This window comes from Mustela putorius, unplaced genomic scaffold, assembly GCF_011764305.1.
Source record: "Mustela putorius furo isolate JIRA1106 unplaced genomic scaffold, ASM1176430v1.1 tig00000450_pilon_pilon_pilon, whole genome shotgun sequence".
NCBI lineage: Eukaryota > Metazoa > Chordata > Mammalia > Carnivora > Mustelidae > Mustela > Mustela putorius.
This window is the reverse complement of record NW_025421385.1, coordinates 26,168,708-26,196,080: the sequence shown is the minus strand read 5'-3', so window position 1 is coordinate 26,196,080 and position 27,373 is coordinate 26,168,708. Positions and strand designations below refer to the sequence as shown.

Sequence of the window (27,373 nt, the reverse complement as noted above, 5' to 3'; positions counted from 1 at the left end):
TGGGATCAAGCCCCGCATTGGGCTCTCTGCTCGGCAGAGAGCCTACTTCCTCCCCCTTCTCTCCCTCTGCCTGTCTCTCTGCCTACTTGAGATCTCTGTGTGTTAAATAAATAAGTAAAATTAAAAAAAAAAAAAGAATATTTGTAGGGATGCCTGGGTGGCTCCCTTTGTCTTGGGTCATGATCCTAGGGTCCTGGGATTGAGCCCCGTGTTGGGTTCCTTGCTCAATGGGTGAGCCTGCTTCTCCCTCTCCCTCTACCTGCTACTCTGCCTGCTTGTGCTCTCTCTCTCTCTCTGTTAAATAAATACATAAAATTAAAAAAATACATTTATAATAGAATTAGTATTATACAGCTTTTTCTGGGTTAGGATTTCCATTGATTGATGAAATTGGCTAGCTATAAGTATTAGTGAAAGAAGTTATGTTAGTGCCAATAGGGGTCCCAATAGGGAGTCAGAGAAGAACAGTAATGAAAAGTTGAGGCTGTTGTTAAGATGATTTAGGAATATTAGGTCAATAAGGCCATTTAATAGGCTATAGGCTGTTTCATTAATTTAAATTAAATTGTTTTTTTGATAATCATGTCAGTAGTAGTAGTATAATGGTTAGAATGATTTTTAGCATTGCAGGAGGTTAAGGTTTTGTACATAGTACTATAAATATTAGACACCATGATTAGTAGAAATAATCATAGTGTAGCTTCACATGCCATGAATACTAAGAAGATGATAGGTATTGTAAAGTGAGTGTTTAGAATTATTATGGTTACTATAAATGGTGAATAAATATACCCTTTAAACAAGGAAATGGTATTTAATGAAATCAGTATATTAATAGTTCCATTAAGGATACAATGATTGGTAGAATAATGTTGATATAGACTAGAGACATTTGATAATTATGAAATTAGCCATAATGGAATCACTGGTTTTAGTTTAAACTAATTATCATTTGGTTTCATTCTGATTCTTTTTCGGCACATTCATAGGTGAGACTTATGGCTGGTAATGAGATTGATATTAAAGCCATGATAAGGATGGTTTTTAGGCTGTTTGAGACAGTGAAGGTAGAGGTAGAAGAACAGCATTTGTAGGTCAAATAACAGAAATGTAATAGCTACCAGAAAAAATTTTATGGAGAAGCATAGGTGGGCTGATCCTATGGGGTTGAATCCACATTCATAGGGGATTTTTTATTCCCCCATGTGGATGTTTAGCTGGAGAAGTCAGAATACAATTAATACAAGCAATGAGTTTAGTAGTGTGCTAATTGATAGGTTAATATTTATTATTCTTCCTCAGGTTGTACTGAAACTGATTAAATGGAATTGTACTGTTTAATACTAAAAGAATAAGACCCTCACCAATAAATGGAGACCTATAGGAATAGTCCTACTACATCTACAAAATGTGAATATCAAGTAACTGCTTCAAATTCAAAGTGATAATTAGATGTGAAATGAAATTTTAGTTGCAGCAGGAGACAGATGATGAGGAAGGTAGAGCCAGTAATTGCACGTAGTCCATGAAAGCCTGTAGCCATAAAAAATGTCTATTCATAAACTCCATCTGAGATTGTAAATGATGTTTCATAATACTCAAAGGCTTGTAATAAGGTAAAATAAATTCCTAGAGAGACTGTAATGAATAGGGCTTGAAGTTGTGTTTGTGATTTCCTCCTGTGAGGCTGTTGTGGGCTTAGGTGATATATATAGCCCAGAGCTTATAGGAGAAAAGTATTGAGAAACAGTACTTCTAGAGGATTTAGGGGATGGATGCCAGTGTGTGGTCAGCAACCACCTAGTTTAGGTGTTGGAGGTCGACTTAAATGGTAAAAGCCTAGAGGAAGCAAGTAAAAAAGATTTCTGAAATAATGAAAGAATTACTCCGTACTGAAACCCTTTTTGAACAACTGGTGTGTGATGACCTTGGAATGTACTCTTTCAAATAATGTCTCTTCATCAATGATACATCATCAAGATATTAGTTGTTAATGCCTAGAGATAATAGGAAGATTGAGGTAAAGTAAAAGCTATGGACCCAATGTTATAAGAAGAGCCAATAGAGTGCCTTAAATGGTTGGGAGCAGGAGTTTACTATATAGTATGTGTGGGTTTGGTGGGTCATTAGATGTTAGCATGTAAGGTGAAGGATAACTAGTAGAGCAAATACATAAGCTTGAATTAAGCCCACAGTGAATTCAAGGATAGTAGAATTAAGAGTGATGAAGGTAATGAGAGCTATAGTGGGGCTAATGTTTATTAACGCAAGGCTTCCTCCCACAATTAAATGAATGAGTAGGTGTTCAGCAGTGATACTGGCAGTTAGCCATACAGCTAGTACTCTTCGTTGGATGAAAAAGCTAATGGTTTTGATAATTGCTAGTATTCGAATCAGTGGGATGGTTATTCTTTGGGGTAGAAGTTGGGCCTGACAAAGCCATTAATTATTATCTCTGCTCAAGGTGGAATGGCTATCCCTAGATTCACTGGGAGTTGTGAGGTAGGTGTGGTAGTGGGCCCTGTAGGCTTGCTAAGCCAATAAATAGAATGAGTAAGAGGAGTATTAGGGTTCAGTTTTGTCCTTGGTTGTGTCCTATGATTATGGATAGTTAATAGTTTTGATGTTAATTGAATTAGTCATTTTTGATAGCAATTAGATAATTGTTGATTAGTTGGTTAGGTTGTAGGGAATATAGTAATTGAAATTATGATAGATAACTCTATCATTACTGGGATAATAAAAGAGGCAAATAGATTTTCACTTACTTTTTCTCTCAAAGGGTGAAGTACTACCATGTCTTTGTTTTTAATTTGGGTTTGATGGGTCATAGTGATTTGAAATTTTTAGCTGAAATATAACATATAGGGTTATAATTATTGATATGAAGGTGATAAATTACATTGATGTGTCTAGTTGTGGCATATCATTAAGGAGAAGCTTAAACTCTGTCTTTAACCTTTTTTTTTTTTTAAAAGATTTTATTTATTTGACAGATAGAGATCACAAGTAGGCAGAGAGGCAAGCAGAGAGAGAGGAGGAAGCAGGCTCCCTGATGAGCAGAGAGCCCGATGCGGGGCTCGATCCCAGAACCCCGAGATCATGACCTGAGCCAAGGGCAGAGGCTTAACCCACTGAGCCACCCAGGTGCCCCTGTCTTTAACCTTTTAAAGGTTAATACTACTGAGCTTCTTTTTAAACTTTTTAAAAATTTTTTATGGGGGAGGGGCATGAGGAGATGGAGAGAGAGAATCTTAAGTAGGCTGCTGGAGCCTGATGTGGGCCTTAGTCTCATGAGCCTGAGATCATGACCTGAGCCAAAATCAAGAGTCAGACACTTATCTGACCAAGCCACCCAAGTACCCCAATACTACTTAGCTTCTTAATGACATTACAGTACAGTTGTGGATAATTTTTCTAAGTGTTTAAGTGGGATTAATTCAAGAATGACTGCTATAAAACTGATTTGACCCACAAATTTCTGAGCACTGCCCATAATATAGGCTTGGATGTGTAGGTATTAAGGTTGTTTGATTTAATTGTCTGGAGACAGCTCATGAGTGTAAGATATCTGCTAGTGAGATTAATATCTGGATTGTTATTTCTATGGGTAAGACAACTTGGCTGTCAACCTTTACTAGTTGTAGATCTCTTGGTTTTAGGTTGTGTGAATTATTCAATTTAAGCCAAAGAAATCAGGAAGTGGAAGTCAAAGTTTAAGTCTTTGTAATGCATATATTCATAGCTTCAGGATCATTGATGGCTTAGTTTTTCCAGTTAGGCGTTGTTGAGCTTATCTATTATATCAATAATTTATAATGATGGCAAAGCAATTAAGGCTAGGATAATGAGTAGTAAGGTAGTTCATATCGTTTCTACTTCTTGCACACCTATTGTATTTGTGTGGGTTAATTTAGCTATTAATACTAGTGAAATGGTATAAGGAACTAGAAAGTTGATTAAAAAGATGATTATATATGGTCATGAAAGTGTAGGAGTTCTTCTGTAATGGGGGATTTTGCACCTTAAAGGAACTAGAGAGTTGATTAAAAAGATGATTATATATGGTCATGAAAGTGTAGGAGTTCTTCTGTAATGGGGGATTTTGAGTGGATATGCCAAGGAGATATAAAGGACTTAAATCCATAATTTAACTTTGACAAAGTTATGTAATATTTCCTAATATTTCACTATTGAGAAAGACATAATGGCTATGGTATTGGCTTGAAACCATTTTTAGAGGGTTTGATCCTTTTCTTATTTTAGGCTTATGTATGGGGATTCTTCAAATGTATGATATGGTGGAAGGCATCCATGTAGTCATTCAAGATTAGTGTTAGTTAATTCCACTATTGCTACTTCTCATTTGGATGCAAATACTTCTCAATTTATAAAGATAATATTACTGCTGTTAAGGAGAAGAATGAACCTGTAAATGACATAGTGTTTCATGTTGTGTACACATCTGGATAGTCAATGTCAGGGCATTCCTGAAAGGCCGAGTGGGAAGAAAGTTAACTCCAATTACTGATTGTAAAGAGGATCTTTGCCCAACTACAGTTGACTGTGTAGCTTGTAGAAAATAATGGGAACAGTGAACAAATCTTCCTATGATGGTGAAAATGTTTCTATTGATAATATGTAGTAAAAATGCACTACCATATACTATTTGTCCTGGAGAACACTGTCTAGGGATGAGTTGGCTAAAACAATTCCTGCTAGACCTCCTACTGTGAATAGGAAGATAAAAGCTGGGGCTCATCGTATGGCCAGTGATCATGTTGCCTCCATGAAGGGTTGCTAGTTAGCTAAATACTTCTATGCTGTCGGGGTGGCAAAATTCTAGTAGCTGTTGTAGAATATGCTCATATGTCAACATCTGTGCCTACTGTTAAAAATATGCTGGGCTCATACAATAAAACCTAGGAATCCAATAGATACTATGGCCCAAACTATTCCTATATATCCAAAAGGTTCTTTTTTTCCCTGAATAATATGTAGTAATACATGTAGTTATTCCAAATCTAGGGAAGATAAGAATATAAACTTTGGAATATCTGGAGACTCAAAATCAAAATAAGCATTGGTATCAGTGGGTTGCCTCTCCTACAGGATCAAAGATTGTGGTGTTTTAGGTTATGGTCTGTTAGTAATATGGTAATTCTGGTTGCTAAGACCGGATGTGATAGTAGTAATAGGAAGACTGTGGTTAAGAGGGATCCATGGAATAAAGGTGTTTAGTATTGAGATACAGCTGGTGGTTTTATTTTAATGATTGTGGTAATATGGTTGATAGCCCCTAAAATTGAGGATACATATATATGGGGAGAGAAGATGGTTAAATTGACTGATGCTTCTCCTGAGCTAGGTTGCAGGCTGGGGTGTGTATACTCTTCACCTGGTTTCTGTACCTGCTCCAACTGTTAATGATGTTAGAGCAGAAATGATGCTGGTAATAGTCAGAGACTCATGTTATTTGGGGGGATGCCATATCAGGTGCTCTGATTATTGAGGGGACTGAACAGTTTCCAAATTGTCCAATTATAATAGGTGATACTATAAAGGAAATTATGAATGCCTGGGCAACTATGGTTACCTTATAAATTACGTTATCTCCCAGTAAACCTCCAGGTTGGCCAATTTCCACATGGATTAAAAGGCTTCCGACAGGGGCACCTGGGTGACTCTGTTGGTTAAGTATAAGACTCCTGGTTTTAGCTCAGATCATGATCTCAGGGTCTTGAGATTGAGCAGCCCTGTGTGGGGCCTATGCTCAGTGTGGAGTCGGCTTGTCCCTGTCCCTCTGCTCCTCCCCCTGCACTCCTGTGCTCTTAAATAAATACATAAATAAATAAATAAAAAGGCTTCAAGCAGTTCCTATTCTATTTCATTAGTTCTATTCTAGTTCATGCACCAAATAGTAGGTATAGAGTGCTGGTATCTTTATGGTTTGTTGAGAGTAATGGCTAAGTAAGCACTAACCTCTAAAGACAGAGTTTGAGTCATCGTTTTGTCAAGTCCTGTGGTGAATATCATACTGAATAATAAATTCAAAGAAGCAGCTTCAACTCTGCTGGGGCTTCTTCAGCCTTTTTTCCCCTAGATGGTGGGAGAAGTAAATTAAAGCTAATTGATTCAGTTACTTAGCCATTAACTAAAATTTCATGGGATGGAAATCTAGTAAGGTTTTAACTTAATTAAAAAATTTGTTTTGTGTTCAGTTGATGTAGGATGAAGTCTGGGCACTCCTTGTACTTTTTAGGAATTAAGTGAATACACTTTCTCAGAGCTTTGAAGGCTTTTGGTCTTTTCTTTATCTCTTTTTTTTTGTCTTCTCTTTTTTTTTTTTTCTTTTTTCCCCTTGGTCTTTTCTAACTAAATTGTTATTGTTATAATTAGTAGTGTTAAAAGAGTTAACCATTTTATACTTTCAAATTGTCCTTTTATTTGTATGTTGTTTATTGATGGAAATATAATTAGTGATGTGAAGTTAATTGCATGTAGAAGTACAGATTGAGTAGTGCTATAATGGCTCTTAATGTTGGTATAATAAGATCATTTTTTTGTCAGTTCCTGGATAATTATCCATTTGGGCAGAAATCCTGAGAGAGGAGGAAGGCCTATTGATAGTATGGTGGTAAAGATTAATGTAAAATTAAGGATATTTTCTTCCAAATATATGAGAGTGATAGTGTTGTGGTGGATGAATTATACACAATAATATGAATGTGGGGAGTGTCATCATGATGTAGATTAATAGATTTGGGTTATAAATTGTGATAGGTGTTATTCACTTTGTGTGGGCAGCTGATGAATAGGCTGTGATTTTTTTCATATATGCCTTTTTGTTAAGTCCACCTCATCTTCCAATTAGAATTGATGCAATAGCTATGGATAGAATTAAGTTTGGATTAATGGATGATGAGATTTGGTATAAGATTGACATCGATGCAAGTTTTTGTCATGTTAATAAAATTAGGCCTGAGGATAACAGAATTCTTTGTATTACTTTAGGTACTCAGAAGTGGAAAGGGGAAAGTCCAAGTTTTATAATGAGAGCTATTGTTACAATGGCAGAAGGAAGGATGTTGTTGGATTAAATATAATTATTCATTGTCCAGAATATATTAAGTTAATAATGGCCATTATAAGAAGTATTGATGTGGTTGCTTATGTTAGGAAATACTTAGTAGAGGATTCTGTGGCTCAAGGGTTAAATTTTTTTTTCTTATTAAAGCTGGGATAATAGCTAGTATATTTATTTAAAGCCAATTTAGATAGTGTGATTGAGAGATTGTTATTACAATTATAGTTCCTGAGATAATGGTTATTATAATAATGGTAAAAATGAGCATAGGAAGGATAGTAACCAGTATTGGCAGGAAGAGTCCAATTGCTTATTTAGATGACTTTATTATGGAATATGCTATAATTTTTAATTTTTTAATTTCTAGGGGTATGTTTGATTCCTGTCATTCTAGGAATGAAAGAAATAAGATATTAAAATGTATATTAAAATTATATAATAATAATCAGATTTAAACATCTATTATTTACTCTATCAAAGTAACTCTTTGTCAGAGGTATTTTTAGGATTGTGGTATAACACCTGATCTAATGATAGGCCAGGATATGTGTGACATACAAAGGGCTAGTGATAGTGATAATCTAGTGATAGAAGGTTTTTTCACAAGAGGTGTATTAGTTATATTGGAATTGTGGGTAAGATGCCCAAATTCATGGAAAGGTAATGGTTAGTAGGAGAGTTTTGACAATGAAATTAATTAGTTCTGGCATGTAGGGGCTATGAAATGCTTCTAGGAATATGATTGTTGTGAAAATGTTTATTAGGAGGATTTTGGCCTATTCTGCTAGGAAAAATAGGGGAAATGGGCTGCTGTAATTCAGTGTTGAAGCCAGTGACGACTTCTTCTGTTAGGCGAATGCTGCTCAGTTGGCTTCTGCTAGGATTGAAATTAATCCCATCATGGCTAACAGTCATGATGGAAAAATTAATCCTAAGTATTCTTGAGTAATGATTAATGCTGATAGTGTAAGCAATCCATTTATTAGTAGTACTGATAGTAAGATAATTGCTAGAGTTACTTCATATGAAATTCTCTGTGCTACATCTCAGATAGCCCCAAGTAATGCATATTTGAATTTGAGGGCATCCAGATCAGAGGATGGAAATTATAACTGAGCCTGATATAGCTAGCATTAATAGTACTCCTAGGTTTATATTGATCGGTGAACATGGTATAGGCAACAGAATTTATATTGTAGGGTTATGGTGAGGGCTAAGATTGGTTCAGTGATGGATACAGATATTGATGAAGTTAGTGTTTCATTGGTTCTTTAATGAATAACTTAACAGCATCAGCAATAGGTTGTAATAGACCATGAGGGCCAACAATGTTTGGTCTTTTGCAAAGTTGTATATATCCTAGAACTTTTCACTTGATTGGTGTGAGGAATGCCATGACGAGTGGGGTGGGGATAATCAATGAGGTAATGTTGATTATAAATATTTTGTTAGGAATAGAAATGGAGTATAAAGGCTTAAGTTTTACACAGTCACTGAGCTTTGCCATCCTAACAAACCCTGTTCTTGGGCAGGGTGGATATAAATTAAGATTATATAATCTATTAGTTTGAGGATGTCTCAAACTAATGAAGTGAGCTTCATTTTTCTTGTCCTTTCATATTGGGCAAAGTCTATAGAAAAGAAACTAATCTGAATTACTTTTGGTCTGTACTCAGATCATGTAGGATTTTAATTATTGAACAAATGAATCATTAATAGTGGTTGCACCTTGGGATGTCCTGATACAACACGAGGTAGTAAACCCTATTGTTGATATGAATTCTAGAATAGGATTGCAGTGTTATCTGAAGATAACTTGTTCTGTTGATCAGTATCTTGCATCATTAAGTGATATAATGTTTTGACTAGTAAGTCTGGATTTGAATCACTCAGAGGTTATTTTGTTCCTTAAGGTCACCCTAACCAAAATTGCTAGTCCACTTAAAGTCTTACTATCCCTTATCACCTGATGTTGTTCTATAGGTCCCTTAAGTAATTTTTCACTTTTAAAAATTCTTTTTCTTTTTGCTGATCTGTTTGTATGAGTTTCACTGCCATGTCTTCCAGGTCACTGATTCTTTTTTCTGCTTCATCTAGTCTGCTACTGAACCCCTCTAGTGTATTATTCAGTTATTGTATTCTTCAGCTTTATGACTGTTTGGTACTTTCTAATATTTTCTATCATTTTTTAAAAAATTTATTTTCAGTATTCATTGTTTTTGCCCCACACTCAGTGCTCCATGCAATCCATGCCCTCTCCAATACCCACCACCTGGTTCCCCCAACCTCCCTCCGCCCCTTCAAACCCCTCAGATTGTTCTTCAGAGTCCATAGTCTCTCATGGTTCACCTCCCCTTCCAATTTCCCTCAACTCCCTTCTCCTCTGTAACTCCCCTTGTCCTCCATGCTATTTGTTATGCTCCTCAAATAAGTGAAACCATATGACAATTGACTCTCTCTGCTTGACTTATTTCACTCAGCATAATCTCTTCCAGTCCCGTCCATGTTGCTACAAAAGTTGGGTATTCATCCTTTCTGATGGAGGCATAATACTCCTAGTGTATATGGACCACATCTTCCTTATCCATTTGTCTGTTGAAGGGCATCTTGGTTCTTTCCACAGTTTGGCAACCATGGCCATTGCTGCTATAAACATTGGGTACAGATGGCCCTTCTTTTCACTCCATCTGTATCTTTGGGGTAAATACCCAGTAGTGGAATTGCAGGGTCATGGGGAAGTTCTATTTTTAATTTCTTGAGGAATCTCCACACTGTTCTCCAAAGAGGCTGCACCAACTTGCATTCCCACCAACAGTGTAAGAGGGTTCCCCTTTCTCCACATCCCCTCCAACACATGTTGTTTCCTGTCTTGCTAATTTTGGCCATTCTAACTGGTGTAAGGTGGTATCTCAATGTGGGTTTTTTTTTAATTTTAATTTTTTATTTTTTAACATCTTTAATTCAATATAATTATTTCAAGATTCACCCATGTATCTGCATTTATCAGTGGTTCATTTCTTTTTCTTTAAATTTTTAAAATTTATTTTCAGCATAACAGTATTCATTGTATTTTTTTTAATTTGAATCTCCCTGATGGCTAGTGATGATGAACATTTTTTCGTGTGTCTGTTAGCCATTTGTATATCTTCATTGGAGAAGTGTCTGTTCATATCTTCTGCCCATTTTTTAATATGATTGTCTATCTCTTTTTGAAAGTACTCTCTATGTTCATTTATTCTTCTGTTAAGATTGGTGAGCACTTTTGTGACCATTACTTTGAACTCTTCATCATGTAAATTACTTATCTTTGTTTCAATAACGTTGTATTCTGGGATTTTATCTTTTTTTTTTTTTTTCCTTTGGAGCATATGTCTTTGTTTCCTCATTTTTCTGGACTCGCTACTTGTTTCTGGTATGAGATGAAAAATCTCTCTCTCCAAGTCTTGAAGGAGTGGTACAGGAAGACTGGAGATTACTTCAGTCTGCTCTCTGTGGAGTCAGTGTCCAAGGACTGGGCGGTATGTCTCAGCTCCGTGAGGGTCATCTCAGCCTCTCCTATCTCTGAGGTCTGTGTGGTGATCACTGTGGTGCTTTCCTCAATCTGCTGGGACCAGTATTTGTCCTGGGGGTAGAAGCCTACCAAAAACTGCCTCTCCAATTGTTTTAGCCCCATGGGGCTCAGAAACACAAGCCCTCCGCCCCCGGCCACAAGAGCCAGGTGTTCAAGGGACATCCTCTGTAGGGATTATATGTACCTGCTGAATCTAGTGGGGTAGATTCAGCCATGGGGGCTGCAGGATAGGTCTTTTTATTTTTTCTTTGATTCATGATTGTTCAGTAGCATGTTCTTTAATCTTACATATTTGTGAGTTTTTCAGTTCTTTTATAATTGATTTCTAGTTTCATACCACTGTGATTGGAAAAAGATGCTTGATAAGATTTCAACTTTCTTAAATTTAAGACTTGTTTTGTGGCCTACCATGATCTATTTTTAAGAATGTTTCATGTTTTCTTGAGAAGAATGTGTATTCTGCTTTTTCATGGAATATTGACATGGTGTATGTGTCTGTTGGCCATCTGTATGTTGTATTTGGAAAAATGTCTATTCAAGCCCTCTGCCCATTTTTAAAATCAGATTATTTGGGGATTTATGGTGTTAAGTTGTAGAAGTTCTTTATATATTTTGGATATTAACACCTGAGTGGGTATATCATTTACCAATGTCTTCTACCATTCAATAGGTTGCCTTTTGTTTTGTCCATGGTTTCCTTCACTGTCCAGAAATTTATTTTGATGTAAGCCCTTTATCTTTCCTTTGTTTTTCTTGCCAAAGAAAAATGTTGCTAAGGCCGACATCAGTGACATTACTGCTTGTGTTCTCCCCTAGGATTTTTATGGTTTCAGGTCTCACATTTAGGTCCTTAAAATATTTTGAGTTTTTTGTGTATAGTGTGAAAAAGTGGTCCAGTTTCATTCTTTTGCTTGTAGCTGTCCAGTTTTCGCCAGCACCATTTATTGAAAAGACCATCTTTTCCCCATTGCATATTTTTGTTTACTTTGCCATAGATTGACTATATAAGCATGGGTTTACTGCTGGTCTTTTCTGTTCCATCGGTCTATGTGTGTCTATCTTTGTGCCAGTAACATACTGTTTTGATTATTACATCTTTATAGTATATCTTTAAATCTGGGATTGTGATACCTCCACCTCTTTTTCTTTCTCAAGACTGCTTTGGCTATTCAGAGTTTTTTGTGCTTTTATGCAAATTTTTGCATCAGTTGTTCTAATTCTATGAAAAATGCCATTGGCATTTTGGTAGGTATTGCACTGAATCTGTAGTTGCTATGGAGAGTGCGGAATATTCTTTCTTTCTTTTTTTTTTGACCTTCGAACTTTTTATTGGCCTCCTGCTCCCCAAAGTGTACCCTGCTTCTGCTCCCTCAACGCCTCAGAACTTTGGTGTCATTGGTCTCAGACACGACCTTGCCGTCCACAGTCCTGCGGGTAGTGGTTTTCTGTATGGTTTGCATGGAGCTGCTGCTGTCCAGAGCGTCACTGAGATTGAAGTCCTCCCCATCTTCCAGCAGGTGACGGTAGGTGGAGATCTCAGCCTCCAGCTTGACCTTGACATTCAACAGGGCTTCGTACTCCTGGGCCTGGCGCTGCCCCTCTGCCCGGGTCTGGCACAGTTCCGACTCCAGGTGAAGCAGGACCCCATTGAGCTGCTCCATCTGCATGGCCTAGCGGGTTTTGACCTCCCTGAGGCTGTTCTCTAAGCTGGCCTTCAGGTTTCTCATCAAGTCCAGGTTGATTTCCAAGGACTGGGCAGTATGTCTCAGCTCCGTGAGGGTCATCTCAGCCTCTCCTATCTCTGAGGTCTGTGTGGTGATCACTGTGGTGCTTTTCTCAATCTGCTGGGACCAGTATTTGTCCAGCTCCTGTCGGTTCTTCCAAGCCAGCTCATCATACTGGGCCCAGATGTCTGCCATGATCTTGCTGAGGTCCTGAGACTTGGGGGCATCCAACTCCATGGTCAACCCTGAGTTGGCAATTTGGTTCTGTAGACCCTTTACTTCCTCCTCATGGTTCTTCTTCATAAAGAGCAACTCCTCCTTGAGAGCCTCAATCTCTGTCTCCAGTTGCAGCCTAGTGACATTGGTGTCATCGATGACCTTGCGGAGCCCGTGGATGTCACTCTCCATGGACTGGCGCATGGCCAGTTCGGTCTCATACTTGACTCTGAAGTCATCAGTAGCAAGACGGGCATTGTCAATCTGCAGAATGATGCGGGCATTGTCCATAGAACTTGCAAAAATCTGAGACCTCAGCTCCTCGATGGTCTTGAAGTAATGCCCTCAGTCTCTGACCTGGGGTCCCTTCTTCTCCAGGTGTTCCCGGATTCTCACCTCCAGTCTCTGATTATCTGCCTCCAGGCTCCTCACCCTCTCCAGGTAGGAGGCCAGGCGGTCATTCAGGTCTTGCATGGTCTCCTTCTCGCCCTGCATATGCCCGCCCGACCCCTGGCCATCCCGGCAGCCAACCCCGTGGCCAGGCCCCTGGACCCCCAGCCGCCCCGGAAGCTGGTGGAGCGGGATACGGAGATCCGGGAGCCTGAGCCTCCGGCGCTTGCATAGACGCTGGCCGCGCTGCTGACAGGCCAGACCCGGTGGCTGGGCGACTGCATGGAGCCCAGGGACTGATAGTTGGAAGAGAAGGTGGAGTGGGTGGTGAAGCTCATGCTGTTCAGAGAGTAAGGTGAGAGGCCAGGACTCGAGCTCGGGCCAGGAACGCTGAATATTCTTTCAATCCATGAGCATGGAGTATCTTTCCATTTGTGTTTAATTTCTTTCATCAATGTTTTATAGTTTGCAGAATACAGGTTTTTAACCTCCTTGGTTAAGTTTATTTCTAAGTTTTTATTCTTTATAGTGTAATTGTAATTGTTTTGTTCATTTCTTTTTCTGTTTTTGCACTTTTGGGGTATAGAACACTACAGATTTCTGGGTATTAATTTTTTATCCTACAAATTTACTGAGTTACTTTATTCTAAAAGTTTTTTGGTGGTGTCTTTCAGGTTTTCTGTGTATAATATTATGTCATCTGCAAATAGTGACAGCTTAATTTATTCCTTACCAATCTGGATGCCCCTTATTTTAATTAATTAATTAATTATTTTGCCTTATTTCTGTGGCTAGGACTGCCAGTATAATATGTTGAGCAAAAGTTTGAAAGTGGATATCCTTGTCTTATTCCTGATCTTAGAGGAAAAACCTGCAGGTTTTCACTGTTGATTATATTAACTTGGGTTTTTTTCATAAATGGTCTTTTATTATGTTGAAATGTGTTACCTCTAAACCTACTTTGTTGAGAGTTTTGATCATAAAGAGACGTTGAATTTTGTCACAAGATTTTTCTGCATCTACTGAAAAGATCATATTATTTTTATCCTTCATTTTATTGATATGGTATAAATGTATAAATGCATGTTGGTTGATTTATAAATATTGAACCATCTTTGCATCCCTAGAATAAATCTAATTGGTCAGGGTGAATGATCCTTTGAATGTATTTTTGAATGTGGTCTGCTATATTTTGTCGAGGATTTTTGCATCTATGTTCATCAGGGATATTGGTCTCTAATTTTTTTTTGTCGTTGTTGTGCTCTTGTCTTGTTTGGTATCAAGGTAATGCTGGCCCCATAGAACGTATTTGGAAGCTTCCCTTCCTTTTTTGTTTTTTTGGGATAGTTTGAGGAGAACAGTTATTAAATCTTCTTTAAATGTTTGGTAGACTTCACTTTTGAATCTGTGTGGTCCTGGACGTTTATTTTTTGGTAGTTTTTGATTACCAATTCAGTTTTATTTCTAGTAATCAGTCTGTTCAGGTATTTTATTTCTTCTTGATAAAGTCTTAGAGATTGTATGTTTCTATTTCTTCTAGGTGGACCAGTTTGTTGGCATATAATTTTTTATAGTATTCTCTTATAATGCTTTGTATTTCTGTGTGGTGTGGTGTCCATTGTTTATTATCTTTAATTTCTGATTTTATCTTTTTGGGTACTTTCTGGGTTTTTTTCTTTATGATTTTAGCTAAGGGTTTCTCAATCTTATCCTTGCAATGTACTGGCTCTTTCATTTTTGTTCTTATTTTTTAAAAAAATTTTGTTTCATATTAATGCTAGAGTTGGGTATCCATCCTTTCTGATGGCTGAGTAATATTCCATTGTATATATGGACCACGTCTTCTTTATCCATTCATCTGCTGAAGGGCATCTCAGCTTTCTCCACAGTTTGGCTTTGGGGGTGCATGTGGCCCTTCTTTTCCCTACATCTGTATCTTTGGGGTAAACGTCCAGTAGTGAAATTGCTGGGTCATAGGATACCTCTAATTTTAACCTTTTGAGGAACCTCCACACTGTTTTTCCAAAGTGGCTTCACCAACTTGTATTTCCACCAACGGTGTAAGGAGGGTTTCCCCTTTCTCCACAACCTCTCCAACATTTGTTGTTTTTTTTTTTTTGCCTTGTCAATTTTTGGCATTCTAAGTGGTGTAAGGTGGTATCTCAATGTGGTTTTGATTTGAATTTCTCCAATGGCTAATGATGATGAACATTTTTTCATGTATCCATAAGCCATTCGTATGTCTTCTTTGGAGAAGTGTCTGTTCATGGCTTCTGACCTTTTTTTGACTTGTTTGTTTTTTGGGTGTTGAGTTTGAGAAGTTCTTTATAGATCTTGGATACCAGCCATTTATCTGTAGTGTTATTTGCAAATATCTTCTCCCATTCCATGGGTTACCTCTGTTTTGTTGACTCTTTCCTTTATGCTAAGTGAAATAAGTCAAGCAGAGAGAATCAATTATCATATGGTTTCACTTATTTGTGCAACATGAAGAATAGCATGGAGGACATTAGGAGAAGGAAGGGAAAAATGAAGGCAGGGAAATCAGAGAGGAAGAGGAACCATGGGAGACTATGGACTCCGGGAAACAAACTGAGGGTTTCAGAGGGGAGGGAGGTGGGGGTATAGGTTAGCCTGGTGATGGGTATTAAGGAGGGCATGCATTTCATGGAGCACTGAGTGTTACGCACAAATAATGAATCATGGGATACTATATCAAAACCTAAAGATGTACTGTATGGTGACTAACATAATAAAAAAAATCTTTATTTCATTTACTTCTCCAATTTATCATTTCCTCCTTATGCTGTGCTTATTCTTTTTCTGGTTCCTTTAGATATAAGGTTAGATTCTTTATTTGAGCTTTTACTTGTTTCTTGAGGTAAGTTTGTATCACTATATATTTTCCTCTTAAAACTGCTTTCCCACAGTGCATAGGTGGCTCAGTGCATAGGTGGTTAAGCGTCTGCCTTTGATTCAGTTTATGATCCCAGGGTCCTCAGATAGAGCCCCAGGTCAGGCTCAGCAGGGAAACTGCTTCTTTGTCTGTGCCTCCCGTATTCTCATGTTCTCTCTCCCTCTCTCTCTCTCTCCCTCTTTTTCTCAAATACCTGGATAAAAATCTTAAACACAACTTTTTATTATGTCCCAGAGATTTTTGGACTGTTGTGTTTTCATTTTCACTTTTCTCCATGTACTTTTTAAAATTTCTTCTTTGATTTCTTCATGGACCCATTGGCTGTTTAGTATCACGTTATTTAGCCTACACGTTTGTGTTTTTTCCAGTTTCTTCTTTGGTTGATTTCTAGTTTCATACCATTGTGGTTAGAGAAGATGCACAATATGATTTCAGTCTTCTTAAATTTATTGAGACTTGTTTTGTGGCCTAATGTAGTCTCTTCTAGAGAACATTGCATGTGCACTTGAAAAGCGTGTATATTCTATTGTTTTTGGATGGGATGTTCTGTTTATATGTGTTAGGTCCATCTGGTCTAATGTGTCATTCAAAGACCCCATTTTCTTATTGATTTTTCTGCCTAGATGATCTATCCATTAATGTAAGTGGGTGTCCCCTACTATTACTGTATTATCATAAATTTCTCTTTATGTCTGTTAGTATTTGCTTTATGTATTTAGGTGCTCCAGTGTTGGGTACTTAAGTTATTACAATTGTTATATCCTCTTGTTGGATTGATCAGTCATCACAAAATACCCTTTTTTTGTTTCTTGTTAGTCTTTGTCCTAAAGTCTTTTTTCATTGGTATGAGTATTGCTACCCCAGCTTTTTCTTTTTTTCCCTCTACTTCCATTTGCCTGGTAAATTCTATTCCATCCCTTCACTTTCAGTCTGTATGTATCTTTAGATCTGAGGGGAATCTCTTGTAGGCAACATAAAAATGGTTGGGTTTTTGTCTGTGTTTGTGTTTTGTTTTGTTTTTTCCCCATTCTGCCACCTATGTCTTATGATTGGAGCATTTAGGCCATTTACATTTAAAGTAATTATTGATAGGTATGTACTTACTGTCATTTCATTAATTGTTATCTAGTTGATTTTGTTGTTCTTCTCTGTTCTTTTCTTCTTTTCTTTCTTTCTTTCCTTCTTTCTTTCTTTCTTTCTTTGTAATTGAGTTTCTGTCTGCTATATATTTCACGTTCTCTTTAAGTTTTGTGTATCTATTATAGATTTTGGGTTTTTGAGTACCATGAGGTTCATATACAACATCCTAACTATGTAGCAGTCTGTGTTAAGTTACATTTAAGTTCAAACAAAATCTTAATATTTTTCACTCCCTCCACGTTTTATTTATGTGCTGTCATATTTTGTATCTTTTTACCCATAATTTTCTTATGTCTAATTATGGCCATAACTTTTCCACTTAAAGGCCCTTTAACATTTTGTAAGGCTTTGTTAGTGGTAATAAACTCTTTTAACTTTTGTTTGGGAAACTCTGTATCTTTCCTTCAGTTCTGAATGATAACCTTGGTTAAAGTATTCTTGGTTATAATTTTTTTTTTTCCTTTCAGCACTTTGAATATAACATGGCATGGCACTTTCTGTGACCTGTGAAGTTAATCAGCTAATAGTTTTATAGGGTTTCCCTTGTATATAATGTTTTGCTGCTCTCTTGCTGCTTTAAAAATTCTTTTAATAATTAAATATCAAAGATTAAAGATAATGTGTTATGGTGTGGGATTCCTTGGGTTTAGCTTGTTTGAAACTGTCTGTACTTCTTGAACTTAGATATCTATTTTTTCTCCTAGGTTAGGAAAGTTTTCAGTTATTATTTCTTCCAATAAGTTTTCTGCTTCTTTCTTTCTTTCTTCTTCTGGGACCCATATAATGTGAAAGTTTACTTGATGTTGGTAGGCACAGCTGGGGGGTTTCCAGGGTGCTACACACAGGGGGAACCCTGATAGACAGCTGGATTTGAAGCAGGTGGTACTAGAATTCTCTGCACTGGGGGTGCCCTAGCAAGCTGCCCGAAGTCCAAGTAGTATGGGTCTGGAGTGTTCCGGGATGCTTTGCCCCTTTCTCACCTTGGTGCAAAAGCTGGAGCTATAATGATTGCTAACCAGTGATTTCCAGTATGCATTGCCCTGTGGCCACCTTCGTGGGATGGTTAGGCTGGTGTGAGCTAGAAGCCAGGGGCCACTGACAGGCAGGCTGGTTAGGGTTCCTGGTCCCTGGTCTGTGCTTTCAAAGTGGAGGAGAAGTGTAGAATGTGTCTGGCAGTTCTTCTAACCTGGAGAATTTTCACAGCTCCCTCACTGTGCGGCAGAGTTCTAGAGCTGGTTCTTTTGTGTGCTAGTTACTTTTTAAACTGCAGTTCTTTTTTCTGTGCCCCAGGATAGATGAATGTTCTCCCAGTCCCTCTTACCATCCCTCCACACTGCCATTTGCAGCATCAGGCATGGAGGGTTCCTTTGTTAATGTGTCTCTGTCTCTCTTGCTGTTCTCTTTTGCCACTCTTTTTTTGTTGTGCAAAAGCTGTTCAGTTGGCCTTCAAGTTCTTCTTTAGGAATAACTGCTCTATAAATAGGTGTGATTTGTTGTGTTCCATGGAGGAAGTGAGTTCAATGACTTCCTACATAGCCATCTTGGACTGGAATCCTTGTAGGTCTTGTTTTTTTTTATCCATTCATCTACTCTTTTGATTGGAGAATTTAGTCCACTTACATTTAAAATAGATCAATAGTTTGTACTTATTCCATTTTAATCATTTTCTGGCTGGTTTATAATTCCTTTCTTCTTTTATTCTCTTCCTTGGTGACTTGATGATTTTCTGTAGTGATGTGCCTAGATTACTTTCTCTTTCTCTTTTGTGTATCTATTATGTGTTTTTGCTTTGTGGGTATCATGAGGCTTACATAAAACAACTTACACCAATAATTTAAGTTGATGATGACTAAGTTCAAACACATTCTAAAGCTCTACATTTTTTACTTCCCTCTACCCCACAATTTGCTTTTGATGTTTTTTAAAACTTTGTGTATCCAATAATAACTTTTTTTAAAGGGAGTATGACATTTTTATTCTGAAAGTTTTGAAATATAAGTCAAATTTAAATCAGATAGTGGTTTATTTATGACAAATTAACTTTCAAGCAAAGTATGAAATGGGTACTTAATGATTCAAAACATGAAAGTAACGTCCTTGTAAAGAATGTCATTAATAACTTTTTGTAGTTATTCTTACTTTTATCTTTTAACCTTTATACTAGCTTTATGAATTAATTCATTGTTTTCACATTATTCTGATTTTTATTACATATTTGCCTTTGCCAGTGAGAGTTACATTTTTATATGTATTCTTGTTACTAATTATCACCCGTTCCCTTCCTTAACTTTTAGCATTTCTTGTAAGGCTGGTCTAGTGGCAATGAACTCTTTCAGCTTTTGCTTGTTTGGAAAACTCTTAATGTCTCCTTCAATTCCGAAGGACAACTTTGGCAGATAGAATACTCTTAATTGGCACTTCCTTTCAGCACTTTGAATATATTATGTCACTTTTTTCTGGCCTGAATATGAGAATGTGCTCATAGATTTATGAGAGTTCCCTTGTATGAAACAAGGTGTTTTCCTCCCATTGCTTTTTAAGATTCTCCCCTTATCTCTCATAGTTTAATTCTGTGTCTTTGTGTGGATCTCTTTGGGTCCATCTTTTTTAGAATTCTCTGGGCTTCCTAGATTTGGTTGTCTGTTTTCTTCCCCAGATTGGGGAAGCTTTCAGCCATAATTCAAATAAGATTTTGGACTCCTTTTCTTTCTCTCTTCTTCTGCAACCCCTATGAAGTTAAAGTTGGTCTGCTTGATCTTGTCCCATAAGTCCCTGAAGTTTTTCATTCTTTTTTTCTTTGTGCTTCTCTGATTGGATGAGTTCCACTACCTTGTCTTCAAGGCTACTGATTCCTTCTTCTGCTTTATCTAGTCTGCTATTGAACGATCTAGTGTCTTTTTTAGTGTAGATACTGTATTTTTCATCTCTGTGACTTTTATTTGGTACTATCTTATATTTTCTCCTTTTTTAAGTTCTCACTGTGTTCATCCATTTGTCTTCCAAGTTTGGTGAGCAACTTTATGACTGTTACTTTGAACTTTTTTATCAGGTAAATTATTTATCCCTATTCATTGAGGGCTTTTCCTAAGGTTTTATCATATCCTTTTGTTTGGAAGATACTCTTGTTTCTTCATTTTTCTTTGAATCTCTGTTGTTTTCCTTTAAATCTATTATTTAAATAGCCACCTCTCCCAGTTTTGAAAGTGTGACCTCATGTAGGAGATGAACCTTATCACTCAACCCTGCCTTAGCTCTTGGCCGTCTCCCAAACCTCTGTGATTGTTTAAGCAGCTTACTCTAGTCTTAGTGGCTTCTCCCGGTGGGGGTTTACCAAGATCTATCCAGTGTCCCAAAGGGGAATATCTTGGTCAGCATATACATTCAGGGTGATTGGAAGCCAGACACTTAGACAGCAGTTTTTAAAGCATGCAAACATATCTCTTTCAGGGCAAGACTGGGAGATGGGCATTTCTGTGTTCTGCTTCTGTATGAGCCTTGGGATAATAGCCTGTTAAGAACTGTTTCTGTGTTTGTTACTGTTCCATTAACACAAACATAAGCCCTGTGAACACAAGCCCCTCTGGCCACCAGACCTAGGCTCTCAAGGGATGTTGTATGGCCACAAATGCTGGAAACCCTGATGACCTCAGGTGGGACAGAGGGAGCATGATGATGATCCCTGCCAGCCTCCCTGGTCTCTGGTGGGGATTATTGTTGGCCCTTAGAAGTGTTTTTAATGGGTAGTTTGCCCCTTGGGCCACAGATATGAAGCTAAGCTAATAGGCCTCTTTTGCAGAAATACTGGAGGTCCATTTCAGACTGCTCTCTCCAAGCTGTGCCCTGGCGAGGAGGGACCCGGTAAGGAACTGTTTCTCCATTCGTTGCCGTCATATGGGACCCATGAATGTAAGTCCCACGGGCCACCAGAGCCAGTGCTCAAGGGATGTCCCTGAGGTGGCAGCTGCCCAAACTAGGGCACTAGCTGTGTGCTTAAGTGCCTTTCCCGGAAATACTAGGGACCAGGACGGGGGCAGAGGGAGAGTGTGCAGATGGCGCCCATTGGCCCCTCCGGTCTTTAGAGTATTTCAGAAGGGTGATAGATGTGTGTTAAGTTAGAAGCCTGCCCCTCCCTCAGGTCAGATTTTTCAGATGAGCAAGCAGGAGTCTTTCATAGGAAGACTGGACACTTTTCAGTTGGCTGCCTCTCTGCTGAGCTCTGGCGGGGTGTGTGTGGGGGGATTGGGTAGTGGGGGTAGCTCAGTCTGCATGAGCCCTTTAAGAACTACTTCTCTGGTGGGTGAAGTGGGTAAAGAGGTCACAAGGTACAAATTTCCAGTTAAAAGTTCATTCTGGGGATGTCACATACAGCATGGTACCTCTAGTTAATAATAATATACTGTACATTTGAAAGTTGCTAAGAGAGATCTTAAATGATTTGAAAGTTCTATATTCTCATGAACTTTTAATCCTTCAAATAAAAAATGTGAGTAGACTACAGAAAATTAAAGTGTTTCTCAGTTTGGTATAGCCTGTGGGTCTCATGGACACAAAACCCATTGGTTTTCAAAGCTAGATATTTTGGGGGGCTCGTCTCTTAGAGGCAGGTCTTAAAAGTTGGGGTACCATATGTGGGGTCCAGACCCTTCACTCCTCAGGGAGAAGCTCTGAGTTGTGAGTTCCTTCGTGACTGTGTTGGCCATGCTGGGGGTATAGGGTGCTTATGGGAAGATTGGATCTCAGCTTCTCCTGTCTCAATGTGGGCTTTTTTCTCATTTGCCCAATTTGCAGGAGTTGCTCAACTAGTTTTTGTTTCTTCCAGAAAATGTTCTGTTTATAGCTGTAGATTCAGTGCATCTGTGGGAGGAGGTAAGTTCAGGACTTTCCTGTGTCATGGTTTGGAATGAGAGCCCTCTTGTTTATTATCTTATTAGTACACCAGTGGGTAAGAGTGCAGACTCCAGGGGTCAGCTACTGGGGTTACTGCCCTGCTTCCTGGCTGGGGAACTTGGGCCTTTGCCAGATTAGGGTAAGGGTAGCATGTGGTTTGTAAGGTTGCTTGAGGACAAACAGCCATATGCCGAGTGTTAAGGGCTGGATGGCACAGGGGACTCAGTAAAATCATTTATCATCTGTCTCCTTCTGGAGTGTCAACTTCACAAAGACAGGGCTTTATTTTCTACCCCCAGCCCCTGGAATGACTGGATGAACATGGCTAAATATTCCTTATTCATTGGCTCCAGCCCTCATCCTGTTGGCCTGACCACCCCATTCCAGTCTGACCTATGCTTTTTTAGACCGCTCACAGCTTTCCCTCCTGTCCTTCACCCCTCTGAGTCTTCGTGACCTTTCTGGGCAATGGCTGTATGTTCTGTCCTGGGGAACTCCCCGAGGCTGGCTCAGATACAGACAGATTGGTGACAAGCTTTCTTAGCTGAAATTTAACCTTCCAGCCCACAGCACCATTTCTATGTAATTGGCTAAGTTTTAGTGGGAGTATTAGGAAACCATAATTGCCACCTTTTAAACTCTTCCAGATGTGTATGCATTAACAGTCAGAAATTTGACTTTATTTCACTATGGTAGCAAATACTGTGGCCTGTGTGGCAAGTTAGACTACCTGTACAAAGTGTGCAGCTTCCCCACCCTGCCCCCCAAACACCATAGACCAAGATAGGACAGAGCAGAGGGGCGGAGCATTGGACATAGAGGAGGGTGGCATCTAATAGGGAAGGCCCTGGAGATCTGGGAAGGAGCCAACCTCCTATGCTTCTAGTGTTCAAGGCTTAAAAAAACTACCCTCTGTCTGTGGGCTCAGGTGTCCTGCTTAAATCTAGATGTGAAAATTAGCTTAGGAAAGAGAACTCCCAATTAGAGGCCAATTTTTTTGGTAGGCACTTTTTAAGTGAACTATAATGTTTATTCCTAATTACCACCTACAAGATGAGAGTTGGGATTTGAACCTGGGCCTGAGTGACTTTTCCTGAAGCTGAACCCCTACTCACTGTGTCTTTTCACTTTCTATTGCTCAGTGGGAGACCTCTGTGGGAAAGTAGGGCTAGATTCTGTGCATGCTTGAACATGTTCTGGACTGAGTGGAAACAACTCAGCTGCCTGGATCTCAGACTAACCACTGGTCTAAGAAAAAGGCTGCCTCTAGCTCACCTATGCAAAAGTTGTTTTTTTTTTTTTCCTGCTATGCTGGTCGGCATGTACGTGGCGGTTAGCCAGTGCTTGCATCTCTCGGCACCGGTGATACCGGTTCCATGAGCACAGATAGGCGGGGCACCCCTTTCCTCTGGCAACCACGTGCATCCCAGGCTCAATGACAGCCACACTGTAGGCAGCACTTAATGACACTTTACTAGAATACATGATTCTAGATGAGAAAAACCAAAGTAGCCAGCTTTCTTCTCTGTTGATATGTAGTGATGTACTTGACGGCAAACCATGTGTCTGATTTCAGGCCACATTTTGAGACGTAGAGCGCTGAAGAAAAGCACAAATGTGTATGATTTGGAAGACAGGACTTCTCTGGAAAAGGACAAGTTAGTGGAACAATGAAGCAATCTTTTAAGCCTTTTAAAGGTTAAGATACTTCATACATAATCGAGAGGAGTTATTTTTGTCATCTGAAGCAAGATGGAGAAGAAACGGTTTTTTCATAAATTAGATCAGCATTTCCCAAACTGATGCCTAAAGGAAGTATTTCAGGAGATTGAATGTCTTGAGATTGTATGAACGGTGGTAGGAGGAATGGTGTATCCTCCTCTTAAAACATTTAAGGTGGCAAAGGTAAGGGACCAACACTGTTTTAGGTGTGACTGTTTCTAAGTAGTCTGTGGGGCAAGAATAGCTTGGGAAATGCTGAAATTTCTGATTTGAAGGTAAGTTTGGATAAATGTATCTGGATCGTTCACTCATGTGGGTTTTATATGCCAGGTGCTCACATGTCCAGGGATACTTTGTAACCAGATTGATGGGCTAATAATCTGAAGCTTCTGGTCCATTTTTTTTTTTTTCGGCATTAAGTATCCAAATCAAAAGAGCCCTCGCTCCCACGATCAGCTAATTAGTTAATACCGAAGCTTGTGAGCTGCCTCTAATCACTTCATCCCCATAAACACGGGAGCTGGAATGGATGCGCCTTCTTCTCAGTGCTAATATTCTAGGGTTTCACTGTTTGGAAACTAAAGTGTATGGAAGGAACTCCTTTTTAGGGGGGGGTGATGTACATTTATTTTTTACTTTTTTTGAAGATTTTATTTATTTATTTGGCAGACAGCACAAGAAGGGAGAGCAGCAGGGAGAGGGAGAAGCAGGCTCCTCATAGAGCTGAGAGCCCGATGTGGGGCTCAATCCCAGGATCCTGGGATCCTGACCTGAGCCGAAGGCATGTGTCTTCACTGGGGTACCCAGGTGCTCGGCGAACTGCTTATTCCAATAGAGAAGTGACATGATCCAGAACGAGGGCCCTTCAACACACAGGAACCAGAAACAAAGCCTTCCATTCTTAAATAACATTTATTATTGTTGCAAAGAGGTCTTGTTCATGAGAAAGTTCTTGCATTCGAAGATATATTGGTTATGGTTATAGAAGCAGGTTTCACTGAGTGCTCTAGATGAAGGAGGCCTGACTACGACTCTGAATTCAGCAATCTAATATTCACAATGTGTTGGCTGCCACTTAGCTATTTATCCAAACATGCCTTTTAAATTTTTTTTTTTTTTAAAACATGTGCCTGCACAGGGTGGAAAAAAAAACACCAAGGGCTTGCTAAAAAGGAGAAGCCTAAAAAAGATAAAATTCCCGCAGCAGTTCTGTTCCACTGCAGTCTGTGAGTGCAGGAACGGTGTCCGTGTGGGGAAGCATTACGCCCAGTGGTTTCTCCGTGTGGACGGTGTGAAAGCCCTTGAGGTTTTCTGCGGCTGTCAGGAGGGAGCGGGAGAGTCCGTTTACGGAATCCAGTCGATGTTCAGGCACCGCGCTATGAACGCAAACATATCTGAGACCTCTTCTATCACTTTGGCTGTGGGCTTCCCGGCCCCGTGGCCGGCCTTGGTGTCCACGTGGATAAGGAGGGGGTTGCTCTGCTTCCGGCTCCGACCCACGACGTACTGAAGGGTAGCGATGAACTTCAGGGAGTGAAGCGGGACCACACGGTCGTCGTGGTCGGCAGTGAGGAGAAGCATGGACGGATACTGGATGTCGTCTGCCTCCGGGAGCTTCACGTTGTGCAGCGGAGAGTATCTGAAAGGCAAAGGCAGTTTCGTGGGGCCAGACGGCACAGGCAGAGTGGTGGGTCCACGGGGCTGATCAAGGAAGGTGGGTGGGTGGGTGGACACAGGAAGCCCTGTGGTTTACCACCTAACTTCACTAGCAATAACTGTGGCTAACTAGTACCCAGGTGCCCACCGCCGCCTCTGCATGAAGCGCTGTGGAGGTCCTAGCTGGCCGGGCTACGGCAAACTAGGGAGCTGCATCACGGATGTGGCTCCCGCTTTGGAAGGCTGGGTAAAGGAGAAACTCCCAGGGCTGAGAGAACCCTAACTGCAGGTGCACACTTGCGTCTTGAACTGTTCTGCATTCTTCAGACCGACTTTCTCACTACTACCAAGTAGATGGGCTTTAAGCCACTGACCGTGGATATAACTGGTGCCAGCCTTTCTTTTGTTGAAGCATACGGCCACTTTTTGCCCCTTTACATCGATAAAACATTTACTGCAGGCTCAGCGTGGCAGTCCCAGGAAGAACCTGTATCCTGTATGGGCCTCTGGCTGGCTCTCGAGGTTGGGCAGAAAGAAAACGGCCTTAGGTGATGGTGACAAAGTTGGTAGAGGAGCAGGGAGGCACCTTCTCAAGTACAACTTTTCAGGTACGGAAACAAAAGGGTTTTAAGAATAAAAGTCTGGTCGAATTAAACAGTAATTGATAGTAGTAGTTAAGTGAGGGGGGGTCTCTGGATTTTCTTCTTTACATTTTACTCAATATGGACGTCATGTTTCTCAGTGTTCAGTCTTACTGAATATAATCGGCTATTTTAGGAGAGTTTTATTTTGGCAGGTAAACAATCAAAAACATCAAAATTTCTGCTCAGTTAATCAAGTTAAGACTAGAACGTTCTGGAGTACAGCCTCCCAATAGATAGGGTGGGGGTGGCAATGGATCGGTTTTCTGATCTCATTTCAGAGTGTTCTTGGATCAAACCCAGCCTTCTAGATCAAGTTTAGTTCTTGGGGAAAAAGGTTTGGAAAACTGAGAGTTTCTGCAGAAAATTTATCCAAGCTATTCCCAAACGTGGAAATCCAGGTCCATCATTGGGCAGGGGGAGGGCTTTAAGCTCCAGACGGTGCTTCATGGGACAAGCTGCTGGGTCTGAGCAGCTCCTGCCCACTCGGGCCCCTCTGGCTCGACTGTACTCTGCTGGGAGCAGCGGGGGTGAGAATATAGCCCCATGAGAGCGGGGTTGGAAAAGTAAAGTCTAAAGTAGGAATACCACAGACAACTTGAGAGGAAGATTAAGTTACTTTTCTTTCCCAAATTAATTTTAAAACTATTAGGTTCCATTGAATATTTTGTTGCCTTTGATACACAATTTGGTCAGTATTTTGAATTTAGATGAGACTCCCTAAGCGTGTATTTTCTTTACGTTAATTTGAACGACAGCTTCTTATTTAGCTTTTACTGGCATTTGTCGATGAGGTTATTTCAGTGATAAAACTTTGGTCATTTTAGTTGAAGAGCTGAAATCCACAAAAATCACAGAAAATGAAAGAAAAAGCTTGATGGGAAAAATAACTGTAATGAAATGTGGAGTCGACTGGGAAGACTGGGGCAGGCCACGGGCAGTTCTAATTGTTGATGTCGGTCCCCAACCCCCTGCACGTGGGAAGTGAAGACAGCGAACAGCCAGAAAGAATGTAGCTTGTGGTCATGAGAGTCTAAATGTCTGCCATTTTCCCACTGGTCTTGCCAGAGCAGCTGAAGGATAGGAATGCAGTTGTACAATATTTTAATAACGTGATTTGCAGTTTCAAATAGATATGGTTACACTGAGAGAACAAAATAAATTTAATGTACCTGCACATATCTCTCTTTCCTTCTTAAAATCCCATACATAGACGTAAAGTACACTGACACCTTTTTCTATTAGTTTTTGATTGCTATGGTAACAAACTACTCCAAGTTTGGCAGCTTTTTAGAATAACACAGATTTCTTATCTCACAGTTCTGTCAGCCAGAAGTCTGGGTTGCCTCACTGGGTTCTCTGCTCTGGGTCTCAGGGCTGAAATCAAGGTGTTGGCTGGCTGGGCTCTTATCAGGAAGTTCT

The 27,373-nt window shown here is 39.5% G+C and overlaps 1 protein-coding gene and 2 pseudogenes across 3 annotated transcripts in view; all 3 read right to left on the bottom strand.

The window, feature by feature from the left end:
• Positions 1 to 4,257: 4,257 nt before the first annotated feature.
• On the bottom strand, positions 4,258 to 10,820 carry LOC123392133 (annotated as a pseudogene).
• Positions 10,821 to 11,960: 1,140 nt separating this feature from the next.
• Positions 11,961 to 13,341, bottom strand: LOC123392140 (annotated as a pseudogene).
• Positions 13,342 to 24,547: 11,206 nt separating this feature from the next.
• The window catches only part of LOC101674902 (prolyl endopeptidase), a 113,688-nt gene continuing 110,862 nt past the window's right edge, over positions 24,548 to 27,373 (bottom strand). For 2 of the 3 annotated variants that reach the window (XM_004753430.3, XM_004753431.3), the window contains one exon: positions 24,548 to 25,293. In XM_004753430.3, the coding sequence (XP_004753487.1) occupies positions 24,999 to 25,293 (295 nt within the window). In that variant the 3' untranslated portion in view covers positions 24,548 to 24,998. The other variant, XM_045080258.1, reaches the window with a different exon arrangement.